General features: G+C 46.2%; 1 protein-coding gene and 1 long non-coding RNA gene across 2 annotated transcripts in view; both read right to left on the reverse strand.

Annotated features, from left to right (window-relative positions):
* The window catches only part of LOC102729837 (trafficking protein particle complex subunit 9), a 326,483-nt gene that overhangs the window by 271,653 nt on the left and 36,464 nt on the right, over positions 1–18,366 (reverse strand). The window contains exons 6-7 of the mRNA XM_081816622.1: positions 15,692–15,813; positions 8,002–8,127 (exon numbers count right to left, since the gene is read on the reverse strand). Of these exons, the coding sequence (XP_081672748.1) occupies positions 8,002–8,127; positions 15,692–15,813 (248 nt within the window). The remainder of the gene's footprint in view (positions 1–8,001; positions 8,128–15,691; positions 15,814–18,366) is intronic.
* Positions 15,834–18,219, reverse strand: LOC145721001 (uncharacterized). Its single transcript, XR_014144458.1, has 3 exons — positions 17,846–18,219; positions 17,009–17,284; positions 15,834–16,407 (listed from the first exon to the last, which is right to left on the reverse strand). It is a non-coding gene; the product is annotated as an uncharacterized LOC145721001 (long non-coding RNA).

Below are 18,366 nucleotides of genomic sequence, written 5' to 3' on the forward strand. Positions count from 1 at the left end.
TCCCCCTGCTTGTGCTCATTCTCTCTCTCTCTCAAATAAATAAATAAAATCTTTTAAAAATAAATAAATAAATAAATAAAATTAAAAAAAGAACGATGAGTTTCAATGACAGAAATGCTAATACTGTCCGCCTGTGTTATAAAGTATGTCTTCACTTTCAGGGATCAATGTTGCGGGGTCCTCAGAGTCAAGGATTTTATGAAAATGCTCAGCTCGGGGACAGACCTCCTCGGTGAATCCCACTCACTGGTGACACTTGACTGAGATGCTCCGAAGGCACGTCAACCTCCACCTGCGCACAACCTCCCTGAGAGCTGCTCAGGAACACTTAACGCTGAGCCGGGAACCGTGCTGCACACTGCAGACCTGTTATCTCACTGAAACTTCACAACAATCCCGGGAAGTCGGGGCATTAGCAGTCCAACTGATTAGAGAAGTTCTGTTTCCTTAAGTGAGCCGTGCGAGTCACACAGCTACTAAGTGGTAGAGCTAGGATGAAGACCCACTTGACTGCCAAACCTCAAAGCCGCCTCCTCTACGCCATCCCGTCACCTCCTGCCCAACCTTCCACAGGCTGCCAGAAGACTGATCCTTTATAGCACTGTATGCCCTTGCTTAAAATCCCCAGTGGCTGGACACCGCTCTTAGGATAAAGCCTAAGGGAGACTGCACACAGCCTACAAAGCCCGCACAGTCCGTTTCCTGCTACCTCCCCGGCGCGCCTCACGCACGCCTGCCTGCCCGGCCCCGTGTGCCTCAGCCTCTAAGCAGCCATGCCCCCTCCCACCATGGGGCTTGCCACTTGCTATTCCCTTGGACTAGAATTTGAATTTGGTATAACCCTGGGCTCCCATGCAGGAGTACTCTACCCTATAAATCTCAAACAGCGGACTCCACTGCCACCCTCTTCGACACGGATCCAACACCGACTCTCAGAAAAATGCTTTCATAGGATGAACCTCAATCTTGTTCTTTAGGACTTCCCTCCATTGAACCTTCATCAGTGCTTGTGGCTCTGTTTCAACAGATGACTGGCAAAGTATTTAGTAAGCTCACTGTAGGGGTCGTGACGAGCAAGCTAGACCATATCAAGAGTTGGCTCTGGTCACAACTGCAGCAACACCACCCTGGGGGACAGTTCCCTCATTCTCATGAGCGCTGCTCCATCTCTTACAGCTGTAGGTATTTAATAAACACAAGTGCTAATTAGCCAAGCTCCCTAAACATGATCCTCTTCAAAGAGTCATACAAATAAGGCTTCGAGTACAGCACTCTTACTAGAAATTTATTTTGAAACTGATAGCCCTAGCTACTCTACACATCTGACTTAAAGCATCTGACTAAATACACCCAAAGGGATTTTTTTAAAGAAATTAAGATGAATCCATCCTGAATAAGATCCCAGTATCATCCACACTGTGCCCCACCCCAGGGTCTGATTTCTCACTTTCACATATGTGTTCAGGTAGCATAACCTGAATCTGGGTTTCTCGTTTATAAAATGGGAAGAGAGAGACTGTTGTGAATATATTCATTTAACAAATATAGATCTGGCACCTACTATGAATAAAATATTAGGAATACACAGACAAATGACACATAGTCCTGCCCTCAGGAAACAAAGCCTTTTCGTTTACAATAGCATTAAAAAGAATGAAATAATGAGGGGCGCCTGGGTGGCTCAGTTGGTTAAGCGGCTGCCTTCGGCTCAGGTCATGATCCCGGAGTCCCGGGATCGAGTCCCGCATCGGGCTCCCTGCTCGGCGGGGAGTCTGCTTCTCCCTCTGACCCTTCTCCCTCTCATGCTGTCTCTCATTCTCTCTCTCGCAAATAAATAAAAATCTTAAAAAAAAAAAAAAAAAGAATGAAATAATGAGATAAATTTAACAAGAATGTATAAGACTTATACACTGAAAACAATAAGAGATCAATGAAAGAAACTGTAAAAGACCTAAATATATGGAAGACACCTCAGGTTCATGGGATAGAAGATAATATTAAGACACCAAAACTCCCCAAACTGACCTACAGATTCATCTCAATCCCTATCAAAATCCCAGCTGGCTTCCTTAGAGAAATTGACACACGGATCCCAAAATTCACACAGAAGTTCAAGGGACCCAGAAGAGCCAACACAATCTTGAAAAAGAAGAGCAAAATTTGAGGACTCACACTTCCCAACTTCAAAACTTACTACAAAGCTACCATAATCTGATCAGTACGGTACTGACGTAAGTATGGATATAAATCAATGGAACAGAATTAAAAATCAAACCTTACATGTACAGTCAATTAATTTTCCACAAGGATGCCAGGACCACTCAGTGGTAGAAGAATGTCTGCACAACACAGTGCTTGGACAAATGGGTCTCTGCCTTCAACAGAATGAACTTGAACCCAACTGCATATGATAGAAATTAACTCAAAATGGATCAAACACCTAAAGGTACAAACTAAACCTATAAACTTCCTACAAGAAAACAGTAAATCTTCGTGACATTGGATTAGGCTATGGTTTCCAAGATGCAATACTAAGAACATGAGTGATAAAAGAAACAATAGATAAACTGACTTCATTAAAATTAAAAACTTCTGTGCTGCAAAGGACATCATCAAGAAAGTGAAATGACCACCCCCAGAAAGGGAGAACATTTTTGCAAAGCGTGTATCTGATAAGAGACGAGTATCCAGGATATATAGCAAACTCTTAACAACGGAACAATAAAAAGAAAACAAAACCCAATTTAAAAACTGGCAAAGAATCTGCATGCATATACAAATGGCCAATAAGCACATCATCAGCCATCAGGGAAATGAAAACTTAAACCAAAATGAGACATTTCACAGCCAGCAGGATGGTTACAACGAAAAGATGGACAATAGCGGGCATCCGTGCGGGGGTGAAGACGTGGGACCTCTCACGCACTGCCGTACACAGGAGAGGGGTTTTGTGGGGAGCAGGCAGCTGCTCTGCCAAACAGGCTGGTGGTTCTGCAGACGGTCAGACACAGAGCCACGGGATGACCCAGCAACGCCACTCCTAGGTACACATGCCCAACAGAACTGGAAACGTATGTCCTCACAAAAACTTGCACATCACTGTTCACAGCAACTTTATTCAGAAACAGCCGGAGGTGGAAACGACCCAATTTCCGAAAACCGATGATAGAATAAACAAAGTGTGGCATATCCACGGCTGTTAACCAGCCGTGAAGAAGGAGGAAGTACTGCTTCTTGCCACCACATGGAGGAACCTTGCAAACGTTATGGCCAGTGAGTCAGCCAGACCCAAAAAGACAAATACTGTCCTTTTAGGTGAAAAGTACACACGTGTTCATTGTACTACTCTCGTGACTCTTCTGAAGACTTGAAATCTTTCAAAATAAAGTGTAAAGTCCTCACAGGAGGGCTTTAAGGATGAGATGCGGACATGCACATAGTGCTCCTGGTACAAGGCCTCGCAGGCCCGCACGCGGTCCTGAGCACCGCACTCCCCACAGCGGTCTCCTCACGGCCACCAGACACACATTGGGGAGGGCCTGCTCTCCAACAAGCATGCTTGGCCGGGGGACTACAGACACCCCACGGCCCCGGCTCTGGACTCCGTGTGCATTACCAAACTGGTTATTTAAAATGTATCACTTTAATATTCAGTTCCATTTTTAAGTAACTACTAGAGTAAGCAGCTTAGAATTTCAAAAGGCAGTAAGTATCTGTGATTCTGTTTATGCATTTATTTACATTCAGCCTCATTCTAAAAAAAAAAATCTAAATCAACTTTTAAACGCAATTTAGCAACAATAGCAACAAAAAGATAAAAATGAGGGTGGGGAGAAACTGAGGATGGAACAAACGGATGGAAATCAGGAAAATGCGGGCAGCGAAGGAGGTGTACTTCCGTAAGGGCGACTGCAGCCTCCGAGAGCTGAGGCAGGAGGAACAGACCACGAGCCCCCATGCCCCCATGCCCCCGTGCCCCCGTGCCCCCGTGCCCCCAGCAGGAAGACCTGCAGCAGCACTGGCAGCTCGCCCCCAAGCAGCGAGTCCCGAACCAGCCTTCCCATCCCGGAGCGCCTGGGCTAACCGCATGGCTCCCGCGGGCTGCGTGGGCCGCGTGGGCCGCCTGCTCCCAGCCCTCCCCTCTCCCGTCAGCGCGCTGGGCTCCAAGGCCAGGACTGGGCCAGGCGCTGGGGCTTCCGGCAGCACCTCAGCTGGAGCACCTCAGCTGGAGCACGGCTGGCGGCCCAGGCCCGCCCCCGTCTGCTCCCTACAGCTCTGACTTCTCTCCTGCAGATATCCTTCTAGGCCTGCTCCCCACTAAACCCCTCTCCTAAGTACCAGAACGCCACGCCGTATCTTGTTCAACCAGACATTTCTCCGTCCCCCTCCTTTCCCTTCTCAGTAAGGAACTCGACCTCCCTCCCTCCCCACGCAACTGTTTCTTTCTTTGCGAGAACTATGAACTCCCCTCACGCCATCCTGAAAGCCGGGTGCCCTGCTGCGGGGACTGACACGTCTGGGTCTTACCTAGGCTGTATCTTCACACTTCTCCCCTCTGTTGTAAAAAGCCTTTCCTGAATCTCCCCATCCCTCTGATTTTGAGCTTAATTTGACATAAAGTTCCGAGGTTACTATTATCATGTGCATATCTACCAGCTTTTGCTGGGTTTCCTTAGCAACGACTTCATTAAGGAACTGCAGCAAGAAGTTTAAAGAGGCTATTCTTATATCTGAACAGAGTAGCCTGCAAAAAATTTCAATGGCTCTGAAGAGAAAATTAACCAGAGACAAAGAGGTCACAGATTCTAGTCAAGAGAATCATGAGCCAAAATGTTCTTAAATGGCCCAGAATCATTCCTGAACGTCAAGGTGTACAGCAGGCCTCAGTGTGGGATGAACATACACCAGTCCTACATGATGCTCTTGCATCTGCTGGGGTATGGGGCTTTGTCCCAAGTTTTTCAAACAGTTTCTTACTACCACTTTCTCTTACTGTCACCTATCATTTCCTGTAAAAATAGTTTATTTTATAAAAGATTACAATTCTTCAAAAATAAATTCAGAATGGGTGAAAGACTTAAATGTGAGGCAGGAAACCACCAAAATCCTAGAGGAGAACACAGACAGCAACCTCTTTGACCTCAGCCGCAGCAACTTCTTGCTAGACCTGTCACCAGAGGCAAGGGAAACAAAAGCAAAAATGAACTATTGGGACTTCGTCAGGATAAAAACGTTCTGCACAGCAAAGAAAATAGTTGACAAAACTAAATGGTAACCTTCAGAATGGGAGAAGATATTTGCAAATGTCTTATCAGATAAAGTGCTGGTATCCAAATTTTATAAAGAACTTCTCAAACTCAGCACCCAAAAAACAAAAAATCTGCGGGAAGCCTGCTTCTCCCTCTCCCACTCCCCCTGCTTGTGTTCCCTCTCTTGCTGTGTCTCTGTCAAATAAATGAATAAAATCTTTTAAAAAAAAGTTTAAATAAAAAAATAAGAAATAAAAGATGTGCATTTGTGCCCGCACTGTAAGAACAGCATCCCAGGAACAAAACCTTCCACATGCACCTGCAACAGCCCTAGCTCACGGCCCCCGGGGGTGTTGGGGCCTTGAGTCCTCCTGCGCTCCCCCCACGCAGTCCCATGGCTTCAGGCCTTCTCGGTGCCCCCCCCCCCAACTGTGACACTTGCAGAGCTGCTGCAGGGCAGAAACCATGTCAGAAACCATGATTCTGGGTCATTTCACATTCCGAGACGTTACGAGAGGGGCGGAGTGATCTTGCTGAAGGCTCCGCAGCTAATTAGGGGCAAAGACAGGGCATGAGCCCAAGCCCGTCTGACTGCCCTCCAGGCCTGCAGAACCCCGCAGTGTGAACTCCCAGGAGGACCCCACACACACACCTGATGAGCCCAGGGTCTCCCCACTCACAAGGTCTGGCCCCAGCCTGCCTAAGAAGTGGCTTTCCCTCAGGAACAAACCACTCAGGCCACCGAGTGACCGCCACTCCACATTCCAAGTCTCTGTGGTGCTGTTTCCCTTACACTAAATGTCCCAAATGCTGCAGGATTTTTCTTTGTGGTTTATTTGTTTGTACTGGGCTTATTGGCTTTCCTCTGTTTTTGTCTCTCCCTTCGGTGTCTTACTCGCTCCAGCAGCCTCCCTGCCCATCTGAGCCATGGAATCACTGTGAAGAGGGGCCTGAGGGACAACGAGGTGCTTCCCAGGAGAGGGAAGGAGGCACAGAGCGGCCACATCACCTGCCCAAGGGAGTAAAGCCAGAGCCCCTGTGCTTAAGTGTATGCTAAAATATTTATCATTTTATAGATTATGGCTATAACATAGGAGGTATCAAAAAAAGTAGGAGAAGGACACACACCAACCCAAAGACATTCATTAGCTCCAATTTTGTTTCTATTTATTCCTATTTCGAAAACTAAGAACCTCTAGTCAATATGGCAAAGTATTAATGTATTAAATCTGGATGTAGAAGCCTGAGTGTCTTCTTATTCATATGTTTTGTGTTCACAATATAAAATGACTCTAGTCTCTCTCCCCTCTCCCAGCCACTACCCTTCCTCTTGCCTGAGCCCCGGGCCCACATATCCAACAGGCCTTTCACTACAGCCACCACTGAACCTATCACCTCTCCCCCAAGCGTCCTCCGCAGCTTTCCCTCGGAGCACAGGACGAGCAGCACCGAGCCAGAGCCTGGCGGCGGTCCAGCCAACCCTCCCCCGCAGTCCCCCGTCGTTCCCTTTGTACCACCCACACGTGTGTACCGTCCGCTCCCTCTCTCCCTTCGGCAGTCCCACACTCAGGTGGAAGCACCCGTCCTGCCCACCCGACCCCCACATCACTCCTCCCTACTCGAGACAAATGGGATCGTATCATTCCCGTGCTTAGAAGGCCTTTCCTCTAAAACCTACTGTGCTTAGAATAAACTGCAAACCCTTTCCCTGGCCAACAAGACCTCCAGCTCTGACTCGGGCCCCCTCTCTCACGCTCCTGCTCCAGGCTGTCTCCGTGTGGTCCGGCTCCTTCCAGGGAATGTGCTCTGATTTCAGACTCGCTCCTGCTGAGCCATCTTCCCAGAACGCTTGGGTCCCACCTCCTCCTCTCCTGGCTATCTCCTATCCATCCTTCCCATCCCAGCTTGAACCTCACTGCCTCAGACAGCCCCGGACCCCACACCCTCCACCACCACCGAACTAGCTTCAATCCATTTGCCACTTGCTCCCCATCCCCCTTTTCTCATGCACCCCACCACCAAAGGTCTATCTTTACCACGAAACTGTCAGCTCGCGGAAGGCGGAACCTGCCTTCTCCACCCCTCCCTTCCCCCCCCAGCACAGCCTGTGCTCGGCAAACAGCTTTGCTGTTACAGTCGCCTGTGTTCCGCCCCCAGCCATGGACCCTCAAGCAAGCTGCTGAACTTTTGAGACTTGGTTGCCCCGTCCATAAAAATCAAGTTACAGTAATTAGCTAAACGTCTCAAAGCTTTCTAGACCAGCAGCTTCGTGATTTTGCATTAGCAACCTACAACTAAGAGTTCTAATGATTTTGCGTTAGTAAAATCCTATCCAGATGCAGACTGAGTAGCATTTGTTGAGTGCTTACTGTGCAACATGAGCTGTAAAACCGACTTCACGTTCCAGAAACCCAACGACCCACCCAGGGTGACAAATGGCAGTCACGTCCCAAGTGACAAGAGTGAGGCAAGAGGCGTAGAGCTGCTTCAAGGGCGCAGAGCTGGCAAGAGGCAAAGTGGTTTCTCCAATCAAGAAACAATTTTAAGGACAGAAAATGAGGGATTTTGAAAGTAAAGTATCATAATGTGAAGAAGTAGAACAAGGAGTGACATTAATTAGGACATCAAGTTCTGGCCACAGGGCTGGCACCTGCCGCACTGAATCCTAGCGCAGCAGAGTCCGATGGGTTCGTGACAACAAGCTCCAAAGAGCTGCACGAACTCTTCCGCGAGCAGGAGGATGCACACCCACCTGTCGAAGATTAATGTAAACGGCATTCTGGAGAAACTCTGAGGCTTCCATGCTCCGCTTCTGAATGGCGAGGACACGCACAGCCTTGACACACGCTTCTAACTCAATCACTCCGGCGTTCTTGTACTGTACGGTAGAAAGGAGGAGCCTCGTCAAAAAGAAGAGTAAAGATTCTCTGTCGCCTCATGAAAGCCATACTATGGGGACTCCGGGACCCCGCAGGGCACTTCCCCAAGCTCAGGGACCTGACAGCACACCCCACGATGGGGACGGGGGGATGGAGGTTTGTGTTTGAGAAAGTCCATCTGTTATGGGTCAGAAGAGGTTGGTGGATTGAGCCTACAAATGCACAAGAGCTGGATATTTTACAAAACTCCAAATATTGTCAAAGGATACCTGCCTCCATTTCCACTTAGCATCTCCTGTACTCTGCAACACCGTTATGCTCTCTCACACCTGCTGAAGTGGTAAATCCATTTGACTTTGTAGCAAACGTTCTAGCTCCCTGCATCCTTGTGTGCCCTGCACTTAAGTGTCCCATGCCTTTCTGGTTTTCTCTCCAAGTGACTTAGTCCTGCTTCTCAGCTCCGAGATGGAGGACAAACGAAGACGGAGGAGACAGAAAAGTCACCCGGCCTTCACCCCGCACCCGATAGTGATATTGGCTGAGTGCTCTCAAGCCTCACCGCCAGTGCTCACAGCTCTGCCCAAGGTAGCTTCCAGCGGGAGAGCTGCCACGTGTGTGGCTCGGAGCCTAGAGCCTGGAGCAGGCTACGGAGCACCCCGTGCTAAGGCCCCGCGCCCTCTCTCCAGCGCCCATCCCCTGCCCAATGCTACACTGCAAAACTCTGCATGCTCACTGTTCTTCTGCCTGTTTTCTTTTCCGTTCCTAACCTGTTTTATCTTTTTTCCTAAGTATCCTGAGCTGGAGTGATTTTCAGTTGAAGTATCTGAAAAAACTTGCATGTACAGAGGTGAGTCCCTGTACATGAGTGCCCGAGGGTAGGGAGGTTCCCTCACCAATACTCTTCACGGGCATCAAACACTGGGAGTCACCACATTCCATCAGCCAGTGTGTGCTGAGAGCCCTGAAGGGCTGGCAGGCCTACCTGCCCGTTTCCCAATCATGAAGAAGCAAAGGTAGAATCGCTCATGCTTCTTACTAAAGTTCTCTCTATAAGGCAGACAAAGAAATCGTGCTGGGAAGGGTAGGCCTACGTGTTCCCCTCTTTTTAAATATGTGACATGTCCATAATTTGTGATATATACAACAATTATCAGATACACTTATGAAAAGAAACTATACCTCCCTAACTACCAACTCTGAAGTCAGAGATCTACCAAGTTTTATAGACCATTTATCAACAACAACAAACATAAGGACTTTATTCCACTGAAATTAAATAACTTCTTTTCCTTCAAAACCCTTAAAACCTCCACGTAGGTGAGAATAAAAGTCAACTCCATTTTTTCACATATTTTACGTTGTATTTACATATTTTTAATTATATTACAAAGAGATTTGAACTGCGATCATAAAAAAATTGTTCATACATTAGTAGAAAGGTATCCACAATCAGCGGGGATTAGGAAAAGAAAGGACAGTTACTAACGACCCACATACCTAGTCTCCCACAAGCACTTTCCTGGAACCCAAGCACAGGGACCAAGCACCGTTCTCACTACTGGGTCCTTAGTAATCACCAGCACAGGTCTCCGCACAGAACCATACAACCAATATTTCAGGAATAAATGAGGGAATTAGCTCATTCAATTCTAAAACAAAAACCCTAAAACAAATATTACCCTTAATTTATGTCCCAAAATGAGACTAAAAAAGGTAAAGTTTCTCGCCCAAGGTTACAAAGCTAGTAACTGGTGGAGGCAGGATTTGAACTCAGGTCTGTCCGACTCCAAAACTAAGGTGGAAATATTCCATTAGGGACGAGGTGACCTTCACTGGAGAGGCCACATGAACATAGCTAAAGGCAGGTGAACATTGAGACCTCTGCCCAGACACTGTAACTCAAGCAAGGAGGGTCCTCTGCCTCTCAATCCAGCTGTCTTTTCATCTGTGTATACAAGAAGACGGAAGACCTAGCTTCCGGTCCAAATACTGCTACTGTGTGACTTTGATAGAGTCACTTAACCTCTCGGGGCTTTAGTATCTCAGCTATGGAAAGGTATGGGGCCATATGTTCTCTACGGTTCCTTCCAACACCATTATCTCGGCAGAAGGTCTATGTCTCCAGTCATCTCTTCTAATATGAGAGAATTTCCTTGGCCACAAATCAGAAATCCAATAAAAAATCATTCATGAAGCCACCAAGAGTCTGCTTACGAGATTTTGCAATCACTCGCAATGAATGAAAACCAAAGGCGGTGCTTCTCCCTCGGTAAGTGGGAGGTAGCCTGATGAGTGTGTGTGTGTGTGTGTGTTTGTGTGAATCAAATACACTCAGATCTGGGAACTGCACAAATATTCCTGGACTATTGTCACTTCATGGTGGTGGAGGATGTAAAAGAGGAAAGAAAAGGAGCAAAGAGGTAAATGAAGCAAACGAATAAAAATACAGCCAGAGAGGGGTGCCTGGGTGGCTCAGTCGTTAAGCGTCTGCCTTCGGCTCAGGTCATGATCCCAGGGTCCTGGGATCGAGCCCCACATCGGGCTCCCTGCTCGGCGGGAAGCCTGCTTCTCCCTCTCCCACTCCCCCTGCTTGTGTTCCCTCTCTCGCTGTGCCTCTCTCTGTCAAATAAATAAATAGAATCTAAAAAAAAAAATACAGCCAGAGAGACAGGCAAGACACCCATTTGCTGTACTTGCGTCACGTACACAATACGAGGAACTGGCTTCTCCCAGACGTTTTGTTGAACACATACTCAACCAGGGAAGGAGAGACAATGACCAATTCTTTATTGAGCAATACGAATGAGCCTGCCACTGGAGTAGGCATTAATATATACAAATCGTTTACCCTGATTAAAAGCTCGGTGCAGCAGGCCTGCATGTCACCATTCGAGAGAAAAGAAACCTGGGCTGAAAGAGAGCACACAGCTGGACTGAAGTCAGACAGCCTGAGACACGGGAGGAGAGACTCAAACCCAGCTCAGTCTGCTCTTTCCACTCTCAGACTGGAAAACTCATCACCCACGGCCACCTGACGCCCCTGCTGCGCCCGTGGCAGACAAGTCTCGAGTCCTGACTGACACGGAGCTACAGGCAGCAAGTAACTCTCAGTGAGCCCTGGCACCCACCCAGGCACCCACCTGCCATGCCTATCGGGCTGTGCCACTGAGGCAGGAGAGCCTGGTTCCTGTGCACGTCCAGAGCCTCCTTCCCTGCCCTAACCCAGGGTCCTTCTGCTCCTCCAGTCCAAAGGAAGCCACTAAACTGCTAGAAGCCACAGGACTTCTCTCCATCTGTCTGCCCACTGACAGAACTTAGCTATGGTCACTGTGATAATCTTAGAAACAACTGAAAACACAGAAAAGAAAGGACTCTGGAAAAAGTACTTAATACTTATCATTTTTAACTAACCAGTTACAAAATGAATATTAAAACTTCAATCTGCCTTTCTACGTATCAGCTACTAGCCGTTCAAAAATATAATGGCAAAAAATCTCATCTACAAAATTAGCAAAAACACATACAATAACTAGAAATAAACTTAAAAACAACACTTACGTTCTTGATGAAGACAACTGCAACTGTACTGCAGGACTTAAAATAAGATGTGTAAATGCAGAGATGTTAACATATTCTATAGAGAAAAGTAATTTTGTAGAGATATAAGTTCGCCTAAAAATAATTCAAAACTTATTGCAAGCCCCATGAAGATTTCAATTTTTTTTTTTTTCTGTAACTTGAACAAAATATTCCAGAATTCTTTAGGAATAATAAAGTCAAATTACTAGCCAAGAAAATCTGGGATCAGAGGAAGGAATTTCAAAGAAAAGAAGACATACTATCATATATTAAATAAACTACAGGAAATAAAATATCATGATGCTAGACTAAGAAAAGAAATTCATAGAAAGGAATAAAAAGGTCAGAATTAGACTCCAAAATATGGATAAGTAGAATTTCAAATCAGAGAGAAAAGGTATGAATTCAATAAGTCATGGTAGAACAATCAGATAGTAACCTGGAAAAAATAAATAATATTGCTGTGTCATAATGTACACAAAATAAGCTATAGGTAAGAAGCTAAATGTTTTAAAACTGCTAACAATGGGGGCGCCTGGGTGGCTCAGTCGATGAAGCGTCAGACACTTCCTTTCGGCTCAAGTCACAGTCTTAGGGTCGAGCAAACAGGCTCAACATCAGGCTCTGCACTCAGCACAGAGTCTGTTTGGGATTCTCTCCCTGCCCCTGCTCATGGGCACTTGGGCACATGCTCTCTCTCTCTCATTAATGAATTAATTATTTAAAAAATAAATAGGGCGCCTGGGTGGCTCAGTCGTTAAGCGTCTGCCTTCGGCTCAGGTCATGATCCCGGAGTCCCGGGATCGAGTCCCACATTGGGCTCCCTGCTCAGCGGGAAGCCTGCTTCTCCCTCTCCCACTCACCCTGCTTATGTTCCTGCTCTCGCTATCTCTCTCTCTGTCAAATAAATAAAATATCTAATAAACAAATAAATAAATAAATAAATAAAACACAGGGATGCCTGGGTGGCTCAGTCGGTTAGGCGTCTGCCTTCGGCTCAGGTCATGGTCCCAGGGTCCTGGGATCAAGCCCTGCGTCAGGCTCCTTGCTCAGTGGGGAGCCTGCTTCTCCCTCTCTGCTCTCTCTCTCTCTGCTCTCTCTCCCTCTCTCTCTCTCAAATAAATAAAATCTTTTTTAAATAAATAAATAAATAAAATGCTAACAACAGCTAATACAATATTTTCCAGGTACTTCACTCTGCAGTGATCCTCACTGTATCCCTTTGAGAAAGGTACTATCATCATCCTTATTTCAGAGATTTAAAAAAACTGAGGAAAGGAGTTTTATTCTATTGTCAAGGCATTTCTAAGCATAATACTGAAGGTAAAACCCATAAGGAAAAGATTTACTATATTAAAAACATGTTTTGACCACAAACAAAAAGAAAACCTCATGAGCAAAATTAAAGGCAAGCAACATTAGGAAACAGATTTGTAATAGACACTGATGAAAGGTAAGAACCTGATATCCATAATATACAAAGAACTATAAAAAAGCAACAAGAAAAACACCCCACCTTAAATGTATGCAAAGGACACAAATGGGTAATTCATGTAAGCAATGTAAATGGTAACAAGTGAAAAATGCTCAGCATCTCACTGGTAATCAAATGCAAAGAGAAACAATGAAAAGTTACTTTGCCCATTATAGTGGCAAATATCCTAATAGCTAGTGTTTGTGAGACAGCAGACCGTTAACCTTCTTGCAGGACAATATGGCAATGTATAAGTGAACTCTAAAAATACCATGTTTGCTCTGACTCAAGTCCACTTCTAGGGACTGTCCCCTTAAAAAAAAAAAAATCAGGGATGCCTGGATGGCTCAGTCGTTAGGCATCTGCCTTCAGCTCAGGTCATGATCCCAGGTTCCTGGGATCGAGCCCTGCATCGGGCTTCTTGCTCAGCGGGGAGCCTGCTTCTCCCTCTGTCTCTGCCGCTCCCTCTGCTTGTGCTCTCTCCCTCTCTGTCAAATAAATAAAATCTTAAAAAAAAAAAAAACAGTCCAAAAAGATTTCTCTATTGGGGCATTTATAAGATCTCTGTTTATCATTGTGGGAAGGAAAACTGAAATGACATAATATTCAGTAATGGAGAACTGGTTAAATAAATAATTCTACCCCTTTTCCCCTTTTCATTCCCTGTTGGGGAAGGAATTGAGGAGTAACTTGAAAGCAATTTATGATAAATGTAAACATCACGTTCAGTGATTAAATTCCCAGAGATCTTAACTAAAGGAATAATCAGACAAGAACATGAGAATAGGGGCGCCTGGGTGGCTCAGTCAGTTAAGCAGCTGCCTTCGGCTCAGGTCACAATCCCAGAGTCCTGGGATCGAGCCCCGCATCGGGCTCCCTGCTCAGCGGAGAGCCTGCTTCTCCCTCTCCCTCTGCCTGCCGCACTCCCTGCTTGTGCTATCTCTCTCTGTGTCAAATAAATAAAATCTTAAAAAAAAAAAAAAAAAGGACACAAGAATAGGGGCACCTGGGTGGCTCAGTCGGTTGAGGATCTAACTCTGGGTTTCAGCTCAGGTCATGATCTCAGGGTCCTGAGATTGAGCTCCGTGTCGGGCTCCGTGCTCAGCGCAGAGTCCGCTTGAGGATTCTCTCTCTCCCTCTGCCCCTGCCCCCTCTCTCTCTCTCTCTTCCTCTCCCTCTGCTCCTCCCCACTCCGTCTGCTCCTCCCCCACCCCATGCTCACTCCCTCTCAAATAAAGAAAATCTTTTAAAAAAAAGAACACAATGGGGTGCCTGGGTGGCTCAGTCGTTAAGCGTCTGCCTTCGGCTCGGGTTGTGGTCCCAGGGTTCTGGGATCGAGCCCCGCATCGGGCTCCCTGCTCGGCGGGAAGCCTGCTTCTCCCTCCCCCACTCCCCCTGCTTGTGTTCCCTCTCTCATTGTGTGTGTCTCTCTCTCTCTCTCTGTCAAATAAATAAATAAAATCTTAAAAAAAAAAAAAGAACACAAGAATGTATGTACAAAGATGTTCACTGAAGCACTGTTTTTCTAGCAGTGGGAAGTGAGCAAGCCTGAGTATCCACCCAAGAATGATAATGAAGCAAACCTCACAAGCTGTGAGCTCTGCAGGAGCAGGCACGTCATGTCGCTCCAGGTGCTGCCACTCCCCGAGCTGGGCTCACGGCAGTCTCTCACGGGAGGCGTGCATGAATAAATAATAAATGACCACCTCCACGCGTTAGAGGGCTGCCCACCCTATCTGCACGAGGGCAGCCGCCTGCAGTGGGAGGACACCCACGCGGGACCTCTGAGGCAAGGAAGCAAGCGGCCGAACGACATGCGTGGGACAGCGCATTTTCCTAAATAAGAGATACACATCCACACGTATGCTTCACGGGCCCGACGGTCATGAGATACGTACCAGACTGTGCACACTCGTCAGTCTAAGAAGTAAGGGCGGGGGAGGCGAGCGGCCCCCACCTGCCCCTGCTGCCTCACTCCTGCACAGCTGGAGTTCTCGTCCTCAGCATTTCAGAAAGGATATTTGAAATTTAAATTTTTTTTAAATCCAGAGTAACAAGAATGGTGTATCCAGAAGATGGGATGCTAGGCACAGCATTAAAACGCACGTCATGGAAGATTTAACTACACAGAGGAACACATGATGCGCCAAATCAGAACTGCAGGGCTCCACACTGTGAGCACCGAACGCTCGCCATGTTTTATGATATCGGCAATATGCGTTGACAAAACAACCAGAAAATGATACTAAAGGGTTAAAATGACTATCTCTGAGTAGTGGGGCTATGATAGTCTTTTTCACCCTTCTCCAAATATCAAATTAAATATACATTATTTTGAATCAGAAATAAAAAATACTTTCAGGTATATAGTGTTATGCATTAGAGTATAATACACGAATACTTACAGAACCAAATAATTGGGAGATACTATAGTATTTCACAGTGTAAACCAGGAACTCCTGGTTAGAACAACACAATTAGGTACGGGGTTTACAAAGCAGTAAAATCACCTTGCTGTAATAGGAAATGGCCTCCTTATACTTGTCAATTATGTCCTCGGGACTAAGACAGTTCTTAGCACGTCCGATTTCAGCACTGGTGTCAGGATTTATGCCATTGGTCGTGAGGGCACCTGCAAACCAAAAGGAAGAAAAGAGATAATCTTTGGCTTTTTCTGTCTTCTTTGTTTGTTTGAAAGAAGGGCACAGAGAGAATAAAACTTAAATACCTCCCCCCCCCCCAGTTTAAATAATGAAGCCGTTTTTAAATTCTTCTAGCTTATATGTATACCCCTGTAAGTCTTACCATCAAAGCACTGCATTAAATGATAATTAACTCAGAGTAAGTTTTCCTCCTTATTGAAGGCTTTTATTAAAGAACATGGGATGCATTATATAAAAGTAACGTGTCCGTAATAACTAGCTTTGCCATCTTGAAGACGACACAGTCGGCGCGCGTTACCTTGCGGCTCTAAGCTGAGTGCTGGCAGGAGGCTGCACGCGTCCTCAAACGAAGATAAACTACATGAAAGTGTTTTCCAAATCGTCCAGCACTAAAGAAACATAACTGACAAACACTAGTATCCTGTCTGTGGCTCCCATTTTCTATTTCTGGCCAACCTCTGTCACTAAGCAGAATGGACGAATTCCCCGGCCATCAGACTCACGTGGGGAAGAGTTCTGGAGAAATCTCCATTTACAGAACATAACCAACTACACATGGAACTCTGACAGGAAAAAAAAAAAAAAGATGAAATAGTTTTTTATTTCATAGAACACAAAAAATACTCTCTTAAGCCTCAGTAACAGAAAAAGCTGGGCTCCTGCTAAGCCACTTGTTTATCTCTCAGACAAACCCCGTCTTCCTGACACCTGCTGGGGGCTTAGGCATGAGGCTGCTGCCGATCCTTATAATCCCTGAGGCCCAGGCATGCATCTCACTGCCCATAACACGCGTGTCAGCTCGAGTCCTACCCTTGCTTCTGATCTTGGCCCAATTCTCTCCTACTTATTTGGTATTCTGTTATTCTGTAAGCTGCCTTAAATACTTTGGGGAACAAGACAAAAGAATGAGTGGATAGACAGATGGACAGGTGGCAGATGGGCAAACGGACAGAGAGACTCCAAGAAAAGGGAAACAGAAACAGGCTCCTGTACAAAACCCTCCTCTAGCTAGGGAAGAAAGAAGGACAACAGGGAACCATTAAGAGGCAGGTGGCTTGGGATCTTGTTTCCTCCAGATTCTGTGAAAATCACAGCAAGGGATGAGAGGATAGAACTATAAATAATAAGAAAAAAGAGCATGCTTGAAAAACCTAAAATGTATACCTTTTTAAAGAACAGATTCAAATCATCAAGGCCCGATGACACAATCCTTACAGAACTGAGAATTCCATCTCCAAGCCACAAGGCATCCCTTCAGAGCAGTGAGGGTTTACACGGAGTGCTTACAACACCAGCAGAGCCCAAGATACATGATTTTGCACGCAGAAGGACTCAGCATGTGTGCTAAGGACTTTCTCCCATGCTCTCCCTCACAGCCCCCAGCCACACTGTGAGGGAGGCTCCCAGTGTACCTCATTCCTGCAGGTGAGGAAAGAAGTCCTGGGGAGGCAAATATTCTTTGTTAGTTTTCAGAATTGCAGAGCTAGTGACTCCAAAGTAGGATTCAAACTTGGGCCTACGTTTTTCACCATCGTACATAATATTATGCTTTGTGTGTTTTTCATGCATTAATACATTTGTTTCTGGCTAAAAGAATATTTAGTAAGTGTATAGGCAGTTTTGATTTATCTAATAGGCTCCAACAATTTATCTTTCTATCACTGACTTTTACTCTTTTCCCTTGAAGAAAGGAAGGGAAACAACAGGGGCCAGAGTGAGGTGGGTCCTTCATTCTTCATGGTACCTCCTCTCCTCCAAACAGTATGCGATCGAGGAGCAAATGCCCCCTCCACTTTTAAAGAAATGGCACCAATGATAACGAGGGTTCATTTAAGGATTAATTAAACACCAGTATTGATGCTGGGGGAACTCCACGGGCAACAACCCAGAACAACACAATGTGTCGGAAACTAACAACAGCAGAGCTCAGGAGAGAGCTTACCACTAAGGGTCACAGTGATTTCATTTCATTCAATAAAAGAAAAAAAAGCTCTGGGGCACCTGGGTGGCTCAGTCGTTAAGCGTCTGCCTTCTACTCAGGTCATGATCCCAGGGTCCCGGGATCGAGCCAAGCATCGGGCTCCCTGCTCCGCGGGAAGCCTGCTTCTCCCTCTCCCGCTCCCCCTGCTTGTGTTCCTTCTCTCGCTGTCTCTGTCAAATAAATAAAATCTTTAAAAAAAAAAAAAAAGAAGAAGAAGAACAAGCTCTAAAAAACTAGTATGCAATAGATTCAATCTTTCTTGACATGTACAAAGTGTTGACGGCCTCTGTGTAATGTTAGTGTGAACCAGTGAAACAAGGAGTCATCAGGACCACGGCCTGAGTCTACAAAGAGGAAAAATCAATGAAACAGGCAGGCTGACGGCCAGGCAGGAGGAAAGGAAAAGAGAGGACATAGTTAAGTGGCGGGGGGGGGGCACCTGGGTGGCTCAGTTGGTTAAGCAACTGCCTTCGGCTCGGGTCATGATCCCGGAGTCCTGGGATAGAGTCCCACTTCGGGCTCCCGGCTCAGCGGGGAGCCT

The sequence above is a fragment of the Leptonychotes weddellii genome, chromosome 4 (genome assembly GCF_054177405.1).
Source record: "Leptonychotes weddellii isolate Sample4059 chromosome 4, ASM5417740v2, whole genome shotgun sequence".
Classification (NCBI taxonomy): domain Eukaryota; kingdom Metazoa; phylum Chordata; class Mammalia; order Carnivora; family Phocidae; genus Leptonychotes; species Leptonychotes weddellii.